The sequence below is a fragment of the Lepisma saccharinum genome, chromosome 4 (genome assembly GCF_977018435.1).
Source record: "Lepisma saccharinum chromosome 4, izLepSacc3.1, whole genome shotgun sequence".
In the NCBI taxonomy this organism is placed as follows: Eukaryota; Metazoa; Arthropoda; class Insecta; order Zygentoma; family Lepismatidae; genus Lepisma; species Lepisma saccharinum.
The window spans coordinates 1,393,698-1,409,635 of record NC_139232.1 but is presented as its reverse complement, the minus strand read 5'-3'; the positions used below and the strand labels follow the sequence as shown (position 1 = coordinate 1,409,635).

The window sequence follows — 15,938 nt, the reverse complement described above, 5'->3', positions numbered from 1 at the left end:
CTTTTGCACCTTTTCACCCATTTTGCATCTTTATCATATTTTTTAATACAACTCGCGCGCTGTTTAACCCCACCCACATTCGAGGCACAGCTTCTTGGCACGCGATTCTTGTTTACTGCACAACAATGAATCGACTTTCTTCAGTTCTTGGACGTTAATGTAGTAATTGCGCGGACTTTAAACAGTGCCAACAATGACGCGTTACAGTTGCTAGAAGTTGTGCTCTTTTTGTCCTATGCTGTATTGTTTACGAATTGTTGTAGGAAAGCTGTTTTGTTTTCGTTTCCTTCTCCCGTCTCAGCGAGCAAGGTAACTGCAGTCTGTGATCGACTGATCGATGCATCAGATTTGCTTGTTCACCATGCCAAAACATAAAGTAAATGTTGGGAAACTGCAGGACATTGTTAAACAGTTTAGCGGTGATGGCATTCAGAGTGATGGATCTGTTCTGAGGTGTGATGTGTGTGATATTTCTATTGCTGTTGATGACACCAACACACTCGGGTTGTGCAGCACCTACAAAGTGGGAAGCACGTCACAAATAAAGAACTACGAGATGGTAAAGGTGGGAAGTGACAGCAATTCATTGGTGAGGCGCTTGAAACTTCGAGTTCCAGAAATACAAATTAATTTTTCAGTGAGACAGCAAGGACATTTATAGCATGTGGAATACTTCTTTCGAAACTTAACAATCCTTTCATGAAATCATATTTGCAAAAATATACTGGGAAGTCAGTTCCAGATGAAAGCACCTTAAGGAAATCTTACCTTCAACCTCTTTATGAAGCTAAAATCTCGCAGATCAGGCAAGTAGTAGCTGACCATCTAGTCTATTTCATACCAGATGAAACCACAGATAGGCAAAACAGGTACGTTTTGAACATTTTAGTAGCACCTCTCAATGGACATCAAGTGAAACCCATGCTTTTAAAAACTTATTTTCTCGGAAAAACAGATAATGCAAGTGTAATGCAAAGTTTCAATGATGCATGTTTTGTATTGTGGCCGGAGGGTGTAAAATATGATAGAGTGTGGTTAGTTCTTACAGACCAAGCATCTTACATGTTAGCTGCATTTTCTAATCTGAAGAAATCTGAAGAATATGTATCCTAACTTAAAACATGTGACCTGCATTGTTCATGCTTTGCATCGAGTTTGTGAAGCTCTTAAAGATGAATATACATATGTGAACGAATTTGTTTCTAGCATTAAGAAAATACAGAAAAAGGCTCCTTCTAGAATACAGAAGTACGTAGAAATTACGAAACTTCCACTGCCACCCTCTCCCATCCTCACTAGATGGTACTAGTACACTAGTACATGGTTAAAAGCTGCAGTGTTTATTTGCAATCATTTCCATACAATATCGAAATTTTTAGATGCTTTGCCTAGTGATTCCTCAACTGTAGAAAACGACAAAAAAACTTGCACTTAAACAGGAATTGCAAGATGAACTCTATATTGTACATGGCTTCTCTTTCCTTACTACTGCAATCACAAAACTGGAGGAGCAGTGTCCTGAAAAGGAAACACAGTGGGCTGTTTTGATGGATGTGCAACAGGAGCTGCAAGGGGTCGGGAAAGAGAAGTTAGAACAAAGTTTAGCCAAAAACCCTGATGTTCAAGAAGTCGCAACCAACAAGGATGTGGATTACTGGTTGAAAACAAAATACGCACCACTTATGTCTCTTGACGTTGAACGTTCTTTTTCAACTTACAAGTATCTGCTAAGTGACCGCAGATGTAGCCTTACTCAGAAGAACATAGAAGTTTTGAATGTAATCTATTTTAACAGTTTTCTAGATGACTAATTCTAAGCAAGTTAGAAGAAGCATGTTTTTCTTTATGTCGCTTTCTAATGTATCAGAGAATTTTCTTTGCTTAGTTATATTAAACGATTTAAAACCAGAGAATACTCTTTGTGTTTATCCAGACAAGTTGAATCATATATGTATGCACTGCTCACAATAAATTTTACATCTGAAAATTAGCACCTATTTTAGCACCTTTTTTGTACAAAAATTGGCACCTTTTTTGCACCTTTATTGGCAAATATTTGCACCTAAAATTCATTACCTTGTAATCAAGAGGTCTCAGATTCAATGCCCGAAGGAGGCACATAGTCGTTCGGATCCTACTTGAAACAAAACCTCAGATGCTCCAACTCCAGCGTATGACTCTAGGGTATACGTATTTAGTTCGTAGGGGACATTATGAGTTTGTGGAATTTTTCAGCCTTTTGCTACAGAATATTAATTTTGAGAATTAGTGTTGGTATTATGCTCTCTTTGATGCTTTTAGAATTATTAATTCATTGGTAATTTACAAGACCATTGTTTTGCATGATCAAAAGGAGTCCAGTAATCCATGCACTTTTATGTAGCCAAGAATGTGCTAATGGGACATCGGTAATGGCTGCAACCTTCCTCCTTTGAAGGCGTCAATTGTTAGTGACATATTGCAGTGTAGACATTCCTTTAGTGAATCCCAAGATGAAATTAGAATGTGTCAGGTCTGGTGATCTTGGAAACCATAGTCATTTCAAAATTAACCAGTCAACGAAATAACTTTCGAGTTCCCTCATGCTTGTGCTAGATGCAGCACACTGTGCTTTGTCTCAAGGTCACGGGTACAGTCCATTTCGTTGAGGGGTGCAATGGTTCTGCTTCGATAGACGCTTGTTTCATCCACGTACGTACATTTTCATAAGGAACCACATATTTATTTTTTCTTTTTATGATGAATCTTTGGGTTTTCTAGCGAGAGAATCAATTGCATTTGTATGTTTGTAATTTGGCATCACTTTTCTGTCATGTTTGGATAATCATGAAGATGGTATTATTGAGCTGGTGGCTCAGGGCCTCCCCGATGGTGCAGTGGTAGCATCGTCGCCTTGTAATCAAGGGGTCCCAGGTTCGATACTCAGTGGAGGCACATAGTGGATCGGAACCCAATTTAAACTGTAGGTCCAGTCCCTATTAGCCTTACTGTGCATAAAGTGTACTTAAAACACCAAATAAATCAAATCAAACAACAACAAAAGCACTTACCCAAAGAAGAGTGAGTTTCAGGTACGATGACAACTAGCGGCATCTATAGATTCTTTGCAGAACTACCTTAGATTTCATTTTCCACAAAACACAGCTGCAGCCTTTCAGTTAATCACGTGTGTTGTTAGCAAAGGAACAAGGGGGCGCATTCTCCCCAACGATTCAGAGAAGGTATTGTGTAAACGGAAGATTTTGGTGTCTTACGCAAGGTGGCTAATTGTCGTGTCTTCTGCTTCAGAATAACATACGAAATTATCGTCCAGAAGGCCATTATGACTTCCACTATTTTCGTGTCACAAAACAATTCGTTTCCATGTTACCATCTCAATAATAGAACAACCTCTTTGTTAATCTTACAGTGACATTGTTGCACTTTCCTTATTGTTTTACTGATCTGTGGCTGTTCACATGTCCTTAGGTGTCCCATGAACATGTTACTAACCGTTCTTCCACACGATAGTTGTTCCATCATCCATCCAGAAAACAGAGAACAAACAAATTTAATTAGTTCCACTGTGATAACGACCCCATCACCCAGTGGCTTGTTCACTGCAGTTAGTCAACCAACAGAGTGAAATAAAATGGTCAACATTTTGCTAATCTACAGAGCTGTTCTGTCATGGTTTTATGAGCGTCCCACAATTGACAGAAGTGGGGTATGGTTTGTGGACTACAATGTGATCCTCCCAGCTAGATCCGAGGGATCCGCTGACAAACGACAGGTGCGGTCCTCCATTCATATTGGGGGTTAGGCGTAGAGCTGACAATTCTGCACTGTAAAAAGACCTGTCAAGAATCAGCAATATTAGGCCATGGATGTTCCCAAGGTAAAATAGTCTCCCATTCGGATCTCCAGACAGGGACTACTTTGGGAGATCCCTGGACTAAGAATAAGATCTACATTAGGAATAAGGATATTAAATTGGGCACTTTGAATGTTCTGTTAGATATAGTAGCTGTCCAGGAAGTTAGATGACCAGGAGAAGGTAATTGTAAAACTAAAAATTATACTTTTTTCTATGGTGGTACTAAAAATCATAATTTTGAAACGGGCTTCTCGACCCTTAAAACAGTAGAATTTATTACTGATATGAGATCATATGAAGTTTTACAAGGTATGTGGTGTAAAATTATTTTAATAAACATTCATGCACCAACTGAAGATAAAGATGATAATACTAAAGATGATTTTTATGCAGAGTTAGAACAGGTCTTTGATAAATTTTCCAAGTATTATATGAAAATTCTGTTAGGTGACTGTAATACACAGATTGGCAAAGAAGAGGCATTTAAACCCACGATTGGTAAAGAAAGTCTTCATGAATTAAGTAATGATAATGATATAAGATTAATTACTTTTGCAACCTCAAAGAATTTAATTGTGAAAAGTACCACTTTTAAACATAAAGATGTCCATAAATATTCCTGGTCTTCTCCAGATGGTAAAACTCATAATCAGATAGATCATATTCTCATTGATAAAAGAAGGCATACTAATATAATTGATGTTGGTTCACATAGAGGGGCTGACTGTGTCAGTGACCATTATTTAGTAATTGCTAAATTAAGAGAAAGACTCTCGGTGGTAAATCATAAGTAACAAAATCTAAAAGTTCTAAAATTTAATACAGGAAAATTTGCTGATGAAAGAATTAAGAAAGATTACCAAATTAAACTGTCAAATAAATTTGATGTTTTGCAGGATTTAAATGATGATGAAAATATAAATGAAACAGACGTAAATAAGAATTGGGATCACATACGTAATGCAATAGAATCAGCAGCTAAAGAAAGTATAGGATACCATAAACCAAGATAAAGTAAGCCACGGTTTGATAATGAATGTCATAACCTAATAGAAATAAGAATTAGGCTAGACTTAGGTGGTTAAATAACTCTGATGATACAAATCTAAGCAATTATAATAGAATAAAGTGAGAAGTTAAACGCACGTTTAGAAGTAAAAATAGAGATTACTTGAAAAGTAAAATTAATGAGATTGAAACAAACAGCAAAAATAAAAATATCAGAGATTTATATAAAGGTGTAAATGAATTTAGAAAGGGGTGGCAACCTAAAGTAAACTTGATAAATGATAAAAACTGCAATTTTTGGCTGACCCAAGTGATATTTTAAATAGATGGATGAACTACTTTAATGACCTTTTAAATGTTCATGTAGGAGATAAATCAGAAGTAAATGAAGTACACACAGCAGACCCTTTAGTTCCAGAACCTAACTTGACTGAAGTTAAAGATGCTATTAAAAGGCTAAAGAATAACAAAGCACCTGGCATTGATTTAATACCATCTGAATTAATTAAGTATGGTGGAAATTCGTTAATATGTCAAATTCATAAATTAATTTGTTTAATATGGAATAAAGAAGAAATCCCTCAACAGTGGAAAGAATCCATAATTGTTCCTGCATCCAGCCCGTGGTCTGTAGGTTGAAGACCACTGTCCTAGTGGATAGATCGGGAAATCAAATATCAACAGCTGTGTATCGAAAGCCAATACACACTGAGAGATAGTGGCTAATAGAAATTTGTTCTCCTGAAGACAAGAGAAGAGGTGCTCTCTCAAAACATAGTGTTAGAATAAGTAGAGTTTAAAGCACTAGACAATCCTTCAACAGTACTTTTCTTCTGTTTTCAGGTTCATCACTAGGAGTAGCTCTGACTTTTCCTATGAGTGGTGTTATCATTTCCACTTTTGGATGGGAAGCTGTGTTCTATGTAACTGGAGGCTTGACAGTTCTATGGTACATATTTTGGTACTTTTTTGTCTATGATTTTCCATCCACACATCCTCACATATCACACGATGAAAGAGAATACATTGAAAGCAGTATTGGTGATACAACTGACACAAGGAATGTAAGTTTCCACCATTATGTCAAAATAAAAACAGATTCCAAAGTAGACAGTACATGTTCGATTGTTTATGACATGTAATTCAATCCTCATAAATTAGGATGTGCTGTGCCTCGTTTTATATAATTGAAGAAAGTAGTCAATCTCAATTTTTCTGTTATTTCTATGTAGCAACGAATTTCCAAAATGTTTGTTCTTGAATGTATGTATTTTATGTACTGTTTTATCAAGTCACTGATACATATAAAACATTACAAGCTTTTGAATCTTTTGCAAACTTTAAGTGATGCTACGAAACAGTTGTTTTCACACATCATATTTTAGAAATACTACTTATGATATTTCTCTTGTAGTCTACAGTTATTACAAGCATAAAAACAGTTTTTCGTTGTGATGTTTCAGAACACACGCTCCCTTCATCATTTACTTTTAGTTTGATTAAAAATGCAGTTATAACAATGGTTAAAATGTGTTAACGAAAAACTGTGTTTAGGCTTGTAATAACCATAGACTACAAGAGAAATAATTGTACAATGCAACAATACGTACATACAAGGAAAAAAATACTTATGACATTCTAATTATTAGTGCATTCTTCTGTTTTTGAGTGGAGAAGTAAAAATGAAATTCAGACTTGCTCATGTGGCAAATATCTGATAATGAGATAAAGAGTCCTAGTTTATTTTGTTTTTGTTCTATAATAAGGCCCTGTGTAAGCAGTTAATGGATTTTTTGTCTAGATTTGCTAGAAATGAAGGGGGAGGGAGAAACAGTGAATGAGTGAGAGGTGCCATCTTCAAAATTCAATTCCAAATAAAGAACCACACACTTATATACTTTTTATTCTTTATAGGTACCACCTGTGCCGATGAAGGCTATAGCGACATCCATGCCAGTTTGGGCACTTGTCTTTGGCTGCTGTGGATCTGGCTGGGGCCTCTACACAATAATGACTTATGGCCCAACCTACATGCATGATATCCTCGGTTTTGACATTAAACAGGTGAGATGAGTTACTACATTTATATATCAATTATAAAATGTTGGAAATATCTTGAACTTTCTAATCTGAATTTTGTGAAATTAATTATGGTAGTTTAACACTATTAACATTGGTTTATTTATATTTTTGGAAATTTGTTGTCTTGTAATCAAGGAGTCCAGGTTCGATATCTGCTGGAGGCAAATAGTGATTTGGATCCCATGTTAAACTATACATCCAATTCCAAATAACCTATTTGAGTATAAAGTAGACTTTAAATAAATTTGCCTAGAAATTTTGATGTTGACACAGTCTTCTTAAAAGACAAATATTTATTCTATTTCCCCTGCCCCATTCAATGACATGTTCTATTAGATGAGACTGACATTGTCAATTTGACGATGAGTCAAATTTATTTTCAAGGCCATTTTCAATGTTTATATATTACTAATCACTACTTCTTTTCTAGCTTTTTATAATTAGGAGAAGAGAGACGCGTTAATAGATAAATACTGAAAAACTAGTACTCACTTTATCTGCAAAACTGTTTTCTTCTTCTTTGTTCTATTAATTTCAGTTGCCACTGCCACCATCCTCATTGGAACTTGTTGTACTGTTGCTTGGCATGCTTCTATTGAATCTATAGAAGCACGCAACGAGGATGGTGGCAGTGGCCACTGAAATTAATAGAATAAAGAAGAAAAACACATTTTCGTGGATAAAGTGAGTAGTTTCTCCATATTTATCTAACTTTTTATTTATTTGAATAATCCCGAATGCAGAAAAATCCATTTAATATTAGGATATGATCAGTGAAAACTAATGTAATAAAATGCACATACACATAACAATAATTTTAACAACAATAACAGTATGACCAGTATTTTTTAACTCTCAGCTGCTTGATGCACTCAGTTTTGATTTGTAGAGACTTTTGTTCCAAGGATAACCTTGGAACTTTGTGTAAAATAAGTTGTTACCTTTGCTGTTGGTATGTGGGATTTAGATATGTCAAGAGTTCACTTGTGAATGGTTGATCATTCGGGATTCTAAAGAGAAATCATAAATCTGAAATTTAACACCAAAGAGAATGATTGTGTACTGGAAGATTGGATAAAATTTCATGTTGTGTTGATGAAATTGACTACCTTTTCTGTTATCTTTGTATTATTGCTTTCACAAGACATGAAAGTATTGTTCTTGTGGCTTCCAGAAGCTGACCATCTGACCCAAACTCATGTCTAAAAAAGAAAATCGCCCACAACTAAGTGACCAGGTCTCGATACACTTGCACTTATCCCAGTATTTCACTTTTTGCAATACTTAGTGTTCACATCATAATCACTCACACAACCCTGAAAACAGGTGAAAGTTTGGAGCACTAAATGCATGTGCATCAGGCTTTCGTGCCATCTTATTAGATAGAAACTTTTCAACTTACGTGTGCAACGAACAATTGAATACACAATTTATACTCCACTTATTCATTTTTTTTAAATGCTATTCAAGAAACAAATTCGAGAGCATTCCTAAGAAAATGTTTTGCATGGTAATTTTTAGGGGTGAGCTGATACCAATGCCGATGTATCGGTATCAGCCGATTCCAGTGGTATCGGTATCGGAAAGTATAGGTTGGAATATATTTAAAGATACCAGCCCATACTTTTCCAGCATATTAGTCTTTGACGGGGTCCACAAAAATGTCGTGCGTCACTTTCGCTGAGTCTAATTATCCTAGAAATTATGAAAAATTAAAACTTTATTTTTATTTTGTACCAATTTTGCACGAAAAACTGTATATTGTGATTTCATAACATCTATTTTAATATTGTGATGTAATTCTTGAATATACTACAGCAAATTTCTTTGTAAATTGATGGATTTAATTGGAGAAGAATATTAATTACACACAAATATTGGTCAATATTTTGAAGAAATTTTAATTATTGCAATTTTCAAGTATCGATATCGGTATTGGTGGAAATCGGTAAGAGTATCGACAATGTTATCGGTATCGGTTCAAAGTGGTATCGGCTCAGCTCTGGTAATTTTATAATGTTAGATCTGAATGTTTTTAATTTTGTTTTGAATCAATTATTACTTTTCTTCTCTCTTTTTTCTGTCTCAGAATGGATTTCTCTCAAGTCTGCCTTATATACTTCGATTTTCCTTTGCTGTAATATGCTGCTATCTAGCAGACATGCTGCAAAGCAAAAATATTTTATCTACATCTTCAACAAGGAAACTTTTTACTTGCTTCTGTATGTATAAAATAATTTTAAGAAAATTTGGTGGAACCTCGATTTTATGTTTGTCAGGGGGCCAAGATGAGAAAACTTAAAATGCAAGAAAATGTAAAAGTTAGGAAAATTTTATAGCAACTTGCTCTATTGGGACAATGGAGATTGAATGTGCAGGATGTCCAAAGTGAAATGCCCTAATGTCAACTGTCTGTAACTCCACATGTATTTGATGTACGAGGGCCACTATTTATATTTTGAACCTTGGCAACACTGATTGAAGTTAGGCGCGATTTGACATTTGCACGGAATCGTCTGGCATTATTGACCATAACGTACTTCAAATGTTTTGTCAATAGCTTGATTTGTGTTGTTTATGTTGCCTTGGAGATTGCGCGACAACAATAAAATGGAATTAACTCGTGAACATTTTCGTGCGATGATTTTTTTACGATTTTCAACGTGGATTATCAAGACAGAGTGCATCGATCAACTTACTTAAACATTTGGCGATGAAGCCCCATCCTTTGCCACTGTGAAACGCTGGTATAACGAATTTAATCGTGGCCGCCATTCGCTCACCGACGAGATTCGCGTAGGTCGTCCAAAATCAGTTGTTGTTCAAGAAAACATTGATGCTGTGCAAAACCTAATACTGCAAGATCGTCATGTGACATACTGTGAGATTGAGGCAACCATAGGCATTAGTTCCACCAGCATATATAAAATATTACATGATCATTTAGCTGTGAGAAAGTTATGTTCTCGTTGGATCCCACACAATTTGACAAAAACTGAAAAAGACGCTCGCGTCAATTGGTGCAAACAAATGCTCAATAAATACAATTGTGGTGCTTCAAAAGACGTATATAAGATTGTAACAGGTGACGAATCATGGATGTATGCATATGAGCCGGAACGTAAACAGCAGTCGACTGTATGGGTGTTTCAAGATGAACCCAATCCAACAAAAGTTGTTCGCGCTCGAAGCACATCAAAACAAATGGTCGCCTGTTTTTTCGGGAAAACTGGTCATGTGGCAACTGTGCCTTTAGAGGAACGTAGAACGGTCAACTCTGAATGGTAAACAACAATTTGTTTGCCAGAGGTCTTCAGTCAAATACGGAAAACAAACAAACGCCTTCGGATCATTCTTCATCAAGACAATGCCAGTTGTCACACATCTCGTCTAACAACCGACTTTATGAACAGTCAAAAAATCGAATTGATGGGTCATCTGCCGTACAGTCCTGATTTGGCACCCAATGACATCTTCTTGTTCCCGAATGTCAAGAATAAATTGCGTGGACAACGATTTTTGTCGGCGGAAGACGTCGTTGATGCGTTCAAAAACCATATTATGGAGGTGTCTGAAGAAGATTGGAAAAACTGCTTTGACAAATGGTTCGAACGAATGCAAAAGTGTATTGACCATAAAGGAGAATACTTCGAAAAACAATAAAGCAGTTTTCAATGCCAAATTCCTGTTTTCTCATTGTTAGGCTCAAAATATAAATAGTGCATGGAGGATGTCCAGCCGATAATCGCTTTCTCACCAGGTTGCCTGTAGCATGTGTCGTGTGACTGTTCAAATGGCAACTGTAATTCTTTCATGAATCTGTTCGTTCCATAGTTCTCTCTTTGTTTGAATACACTGGACATCCTCTGTGCAACCCGTGGAGCACATGTAGAGGTGTACATTACTACTTTGCTGACAGAAACTTTATGACTATATGTATATTAATTTATGTATAATTCATTTGGCTACATCAAATACATGTGGAGTTATGGATTATGCCATTAGGGCATTTCAATTTGGACACCCTGTATTATGTGGGATAATGTAAAATCGAGGTACCACTATATTTCTTATTCCTTAAAATATTAGAGAATAATATAGAGCAGATGTCTATTTTGATCTTTATTTCTTGACTAAAAAATATTGTTATTACGTAAATAGTAAAAAGACGCTATACAATCAGAGATAAAACAGCAATATTCGTCATCTAGCTTATGTGTAGTTAAGACCGCTAAAATTTGGGTAAAAACAACTATCCCGGCAAGGAAATTAATGTCAGAGAAGTAAAAAATTGAATATTTATTGAATAACGAAAGCAATAATGGTACGTCTATTAGATGAAAAGTAATGTTCCTGATAAATATTTTATGTACATTATTCTAAGTAGTGGTGTACATAAATCTTTAGAGGGGCCTCCCCGATGGTGTAGTGGTAACGCCGTCGCCTTGTAATCAATAAATCCCAGGTTCGATACTCAGTGGAGGGACATAGTGGTTCGGGTCCCGCTTAAAAATATAGGTCCAATCCCGATTAACTTATCTTCCTTAGTACTGCCATTCAAAGCTGTATGTTCCCAATCTAATCTTGGCAGAAATAATTGATTGATTTGCTTTATTTTACTTCGCTTTTTGTGCAACTTTTGGCTAATTTGCGAAGATGGGGATGAGTGATGATGTGATGAAATTGATGAGTAGACACTCACAAACATTCATCCCCAGACCGGGATTCGAACCCGGGACCCCTGGCATTGTAGCACGATGTGCTAACCACTCTGCCACGGGGGCCGGCTTTTGGCAGAAATATATAACCCTCATTGGCTGATACCGGCAGTCACAGGAAAGACAGAAATGGAGAGAATATGTATAAATTGCTGATTCCCCTTCCCGGTTGAAGGATCTTCAAGCAAGAATTGGCAATGAATGGTTTATTTCCTACAGTGTTAACTAAGGAGTTACATGCCTTCATGGTCACGTTTGGGTTCAGCTTGCACTTGCCAATGCCTTTGATCTTGCCATCTGCTTCCCAATAGAGTTGGGGTTTATGATCCAGTGTTTCTAGGGAAATCTATGGAACTTCTTGTCCTGGTCTCCCAATATGTCACAAGGAAGGGTGAACGAACTTTTAGAAAGAACAAATGTTGAGACAAGCTGTTGCCTTTGCCTTCTTTTCTAGCCACTGAAAATCTTTGGTATCAGATAGTATCAGTAAAAGAAAATCAACTGATACTCACCGATGCCGATACCGATCGGTATCGGCTCAGCCCTAGTTTTAACATACACACAAAACATGCTTACGTATTACTACACTACAATTTCTGGTGTGGGGGTGACAGTGGTCACCGAAATTAATCGAATAAACAAACAAGTATATGGATACGTAAACACGTTTTGCGTGTATGATAATATCTTACCACATATAAATTTGTGTAACATGAATGATCAGTTTGTTGTTCATGTATTTTTTGCACTTTTGTGTACCTGTTTTACCAAAGAAAGGGTCTTCTTGTTAGGTTTATCTGTCAAGAATGATTATAATGACAAATTTATGATAGCATTCTTCACATAATATGAAATTATAATAGCGATCCTTCATTTTTACTTTTAAACACTGGTTTAGTTTGCTTTGTACTAGGGCCTCCCCGATGGTGCAGTGGTAGCGTCGTCACCTTGTAATCAAGGGGTCCTGGGTTCAATTCCCGGTGGAGGCACATAGTGGTTCGGAACCCACTATAAACTGTAAGTCCAGTTCCGATTAGCCTTACTGTGCATAAAGTGGACTTAAAACACCAAATCAATCAAATCAATCAATGCTTTGTACTAAAAATTTTCATAGTTTACTTTCTGTCCCTATTCACATTACTTATGAAATTGCAATACATTCTTCTTCTCCCACATCTCGTATGTACATAAAATATTAACTTCCTGATTTAGGTAAAAATAAAGTATAAAAACATTTTCTTTTCTTCTTTCTTTCTTAGCTCATCTTGTTCCTGCAGTTTGTTTGATTGTGATGGGTTTCACAGGATGTAGTTCAACTGTATCAGTTACACTTCTTACCGTGGGATTAGGTATTAATGGTGCATTTGCTGCAGGCATACTTCCAAATAGCTTGGACATCGCTCCTAATTTCTCAGGTAAGAAGTAATGTCTTCCAGTTGAATATTTGCTGTATTAATAAATTCAAACATAATACTGAAGCTACTTCATGTTTTTCTCACATGCTCAGGCACACATTTGTACATGTATGTATATGTGTGTGTACATGCAAAATGCTATGAGCAAAATGTTAGAAATTGACTCTGTAATATGTACACTTCTCCAAATGTTACTTGACCGCCCTGAAAGTTTTCTAAGTCCAGAAATCGTTAATTTGGCAACATAGCTATTGAGAACGAGCTTTACTGCAGTTCCCTCTACTAGGCGAGAAATCCTGTGGTGAACGATTTACATTCTTTTTAATAATATGAAGTCAGAAACTATAATTGCTCAACATATTAATAGAGAACAGTACGGAAAACTCAAGTATGAGGAATAATTTAAGAGAATACTTGCGATTCAGCATGTTAAAATTGGAATCAGAGAAACTGTTGTGAGGTTGGAAACACTGAACTCACTCGAGGTACACCTGGAGGAAATCGCTGCCAAGTTTGAACACAAAATGACATAATTACGAATAGTTTATGCAAATAAAATATAACACCACCTTGCAAAGTACTGTGGAATGAGCAAAAATTGAAGAACCTTACAATTTGCAGAGAATGAATCTTCCATGATACAGTAGACGGCCAGCAACTGAAATACATTTGTGTTTCGCGTACATGAGATTATATCTTCTTTAATATTGTGACTAATTTTATTTTAAAAGCACAGATTAAAACTATAACAGAGGCTAGCTAGGGAATCTCAAGGTAGGGTTCACACAACGTATCTTAAGTTTGCTGTAGAAAAAAAAATATCACAATTAATTATTTAATGCATTGCCAAACAAGTTAATTATAGTTGTGCTTTTCCATTGACCATATATTCATTTAATGACGAACTTGCTAAAAGGACCATGTCAGGAAATTTAATTCTACAAGTTATGCTAACAAATGCATTTAAAATTCACGAAACAACAGGGGAGGAGAAAAATAAGACATAAAATTAAGTAAAATGTAACACAAAAGGCAAAAACTACTGAAAAGGACCTAAAAGCCAAAAGAAGGCTGACAAACGCAAGGAAATTATGTTTTCTGGATCTAGCTAAAGGCAAACAGACTGATATTCGGTTTAGCATTTTTTTGTAGGCTCAGAAAAGATGATGATTTTTCATCAACTTCCGAGCCATAGTCATCATATTCCTCGTTTGACCAAATACTATCTGTTGGAATACGACAACAATTTTGGTATTTTTTGATCCAAATTGATGAATGTTAGTGCTAGAAAGAAGAAGCAAATACATTGAGCTGCGGGAAACATTCGTCGATTTCAACATCGAATAATTTTTTGCGAACATTCTGAAACAAAATTATTCAACTTAATTACTAAACTCCATGCTCAATGTATCTGATGCCATACTTACAAAATAAAAAAATAAAATTAATAATAATAATAATTAAAAAAACGAAAGAAAAAATTGGAGAGGTTTGGATTTGAACCCATGACACTTAATTCTTAGGAAAAAATATATTTGTGAGGCGAGTACTTGACCAATACTCTACAACATCACTTGCAACAAATGCTTTGAAACGTGTTGATGATTCTTCAAGCTACCACTTTTGTATGCGACAAACACATTTTCGCTGCAAATTGCAAGATTCTTTAATTTTCGCTCATTGCACAGTACTTTGCAAGGTGTTGTTATATTTTATTTGCATAAACTATTCGTAATTATCTCATTTTGTGTTCAAAATTGACAGCGATTTCCTCCAGGTGTACCACGAGCGAGTTCAGTGTGTCCAACCTGAGAACAGTTTCTCTGATTTCAATTTTAACATACCGAATCGCAAGTATTCTCTTAAATTATTCTTCATACTTACGTTTTCCATATTGTTCTCTATTAATATGTTGAGCAATTATAGTTTCTGACTTCATCTTATTAAAAAGAATGTAAATCTTTCACCACAGGGTTTCTCGCCTAGTAGAGAAACCTGCAGTAAAGTTGGCTACTCTCTGCTTGTTCTCAATAGCTATGTTCCCAAATTAACGATTTCTGGACTTAGAAAACTTTCAGGGCGGTCAAGTAACATTTGGAGAAGTGGACATATATTAATGTAATTAAATTTAAGACTGATATCATGCAATCAATACAATTTAATATTAATTGTAGGGGTTCGATTTTTAATTACTTTCTTATTTTGTAATCTGATAATTGTGTGATTGTGATACTTGTGTAATATTTCCATTGTTAATGTTAATAAATAATATATATATCTTAGTACTTTTTGTGCATCTGTTGTTTGACATATAAGATGCCAAACCTCAAGCTTGTGTATTATATTTTTTATATATATCAAGATCTCATAAGAGAGTCGAGATCAACATATGATTTCATTTTCTGACACAGTATGTTGTAAAATGGAACATTGAAATAAATTATTACCATCTTTTAAAGGTTTTTGGGCTTAGAAATCTATTGTGTAATTCCATTAAGTAATGCATGTATTACATCATTTCTGACTGTTGCCTGTACATTATTCTCTTGACCTTGCCTTTTGGCTCACACATGAAAACCAAGAATCAAACAGAGGGAATCAGATTCTCCTGATAGATTCATTTACACGATTTATGCTTCCAATAGTATATACCAATTTCTCACTGTTTTGTTATTTTTTAGGCACAATTTTGGGAATAGAAAACACCGTGTGCAATTTTCCTGGTGTACTAGCACCTCTAGTGGTGGGAATTTTAACAAGTGAAAAGGTAAATATATTTCTTTTCCATGTTTATAATTTATTTTTTCAAAACTTACATACAAATTTTGCTCCTTACAATATGGAGTAGTTTTTCTGGCA

At 35.5% G+C, this 15,938-nt stretch overlaps 1 protein-coding gene across 1 annotated transcript in view; it reads left to right on the top strand.

Moving 5' to 3' along the window:
• Nucleotides 1-15,938, top strand: part of LOC145987077 (sialin-like) — a 50,427-nt gene that overhangs the window by 31,609 nt on the left and 2,880 nt on the right. Inside the window, exons 5-9 of the mRNA XM_083121541.1 lie at nt 5,708-5,928; nt 6,779-6,928; nt 9,036-9,168; nt 12,924-13,079; nt 15,761-15,846. Coding sequence (XP_082977667.1) covers nt 5,708-5,928; nt 6,779-6,928; nt 9,036-9,168; nt 12,924-13,079; nt 15,761-15,846 — 746 coding nt within the window. The remainder of the gene's footprint in view (nt 1-5,707; nt 5,929-6,778; nt 6,929-9,035; nt 9,169-12,923; nt 13,080-15,760; nt 15,847-15,938) is intronic.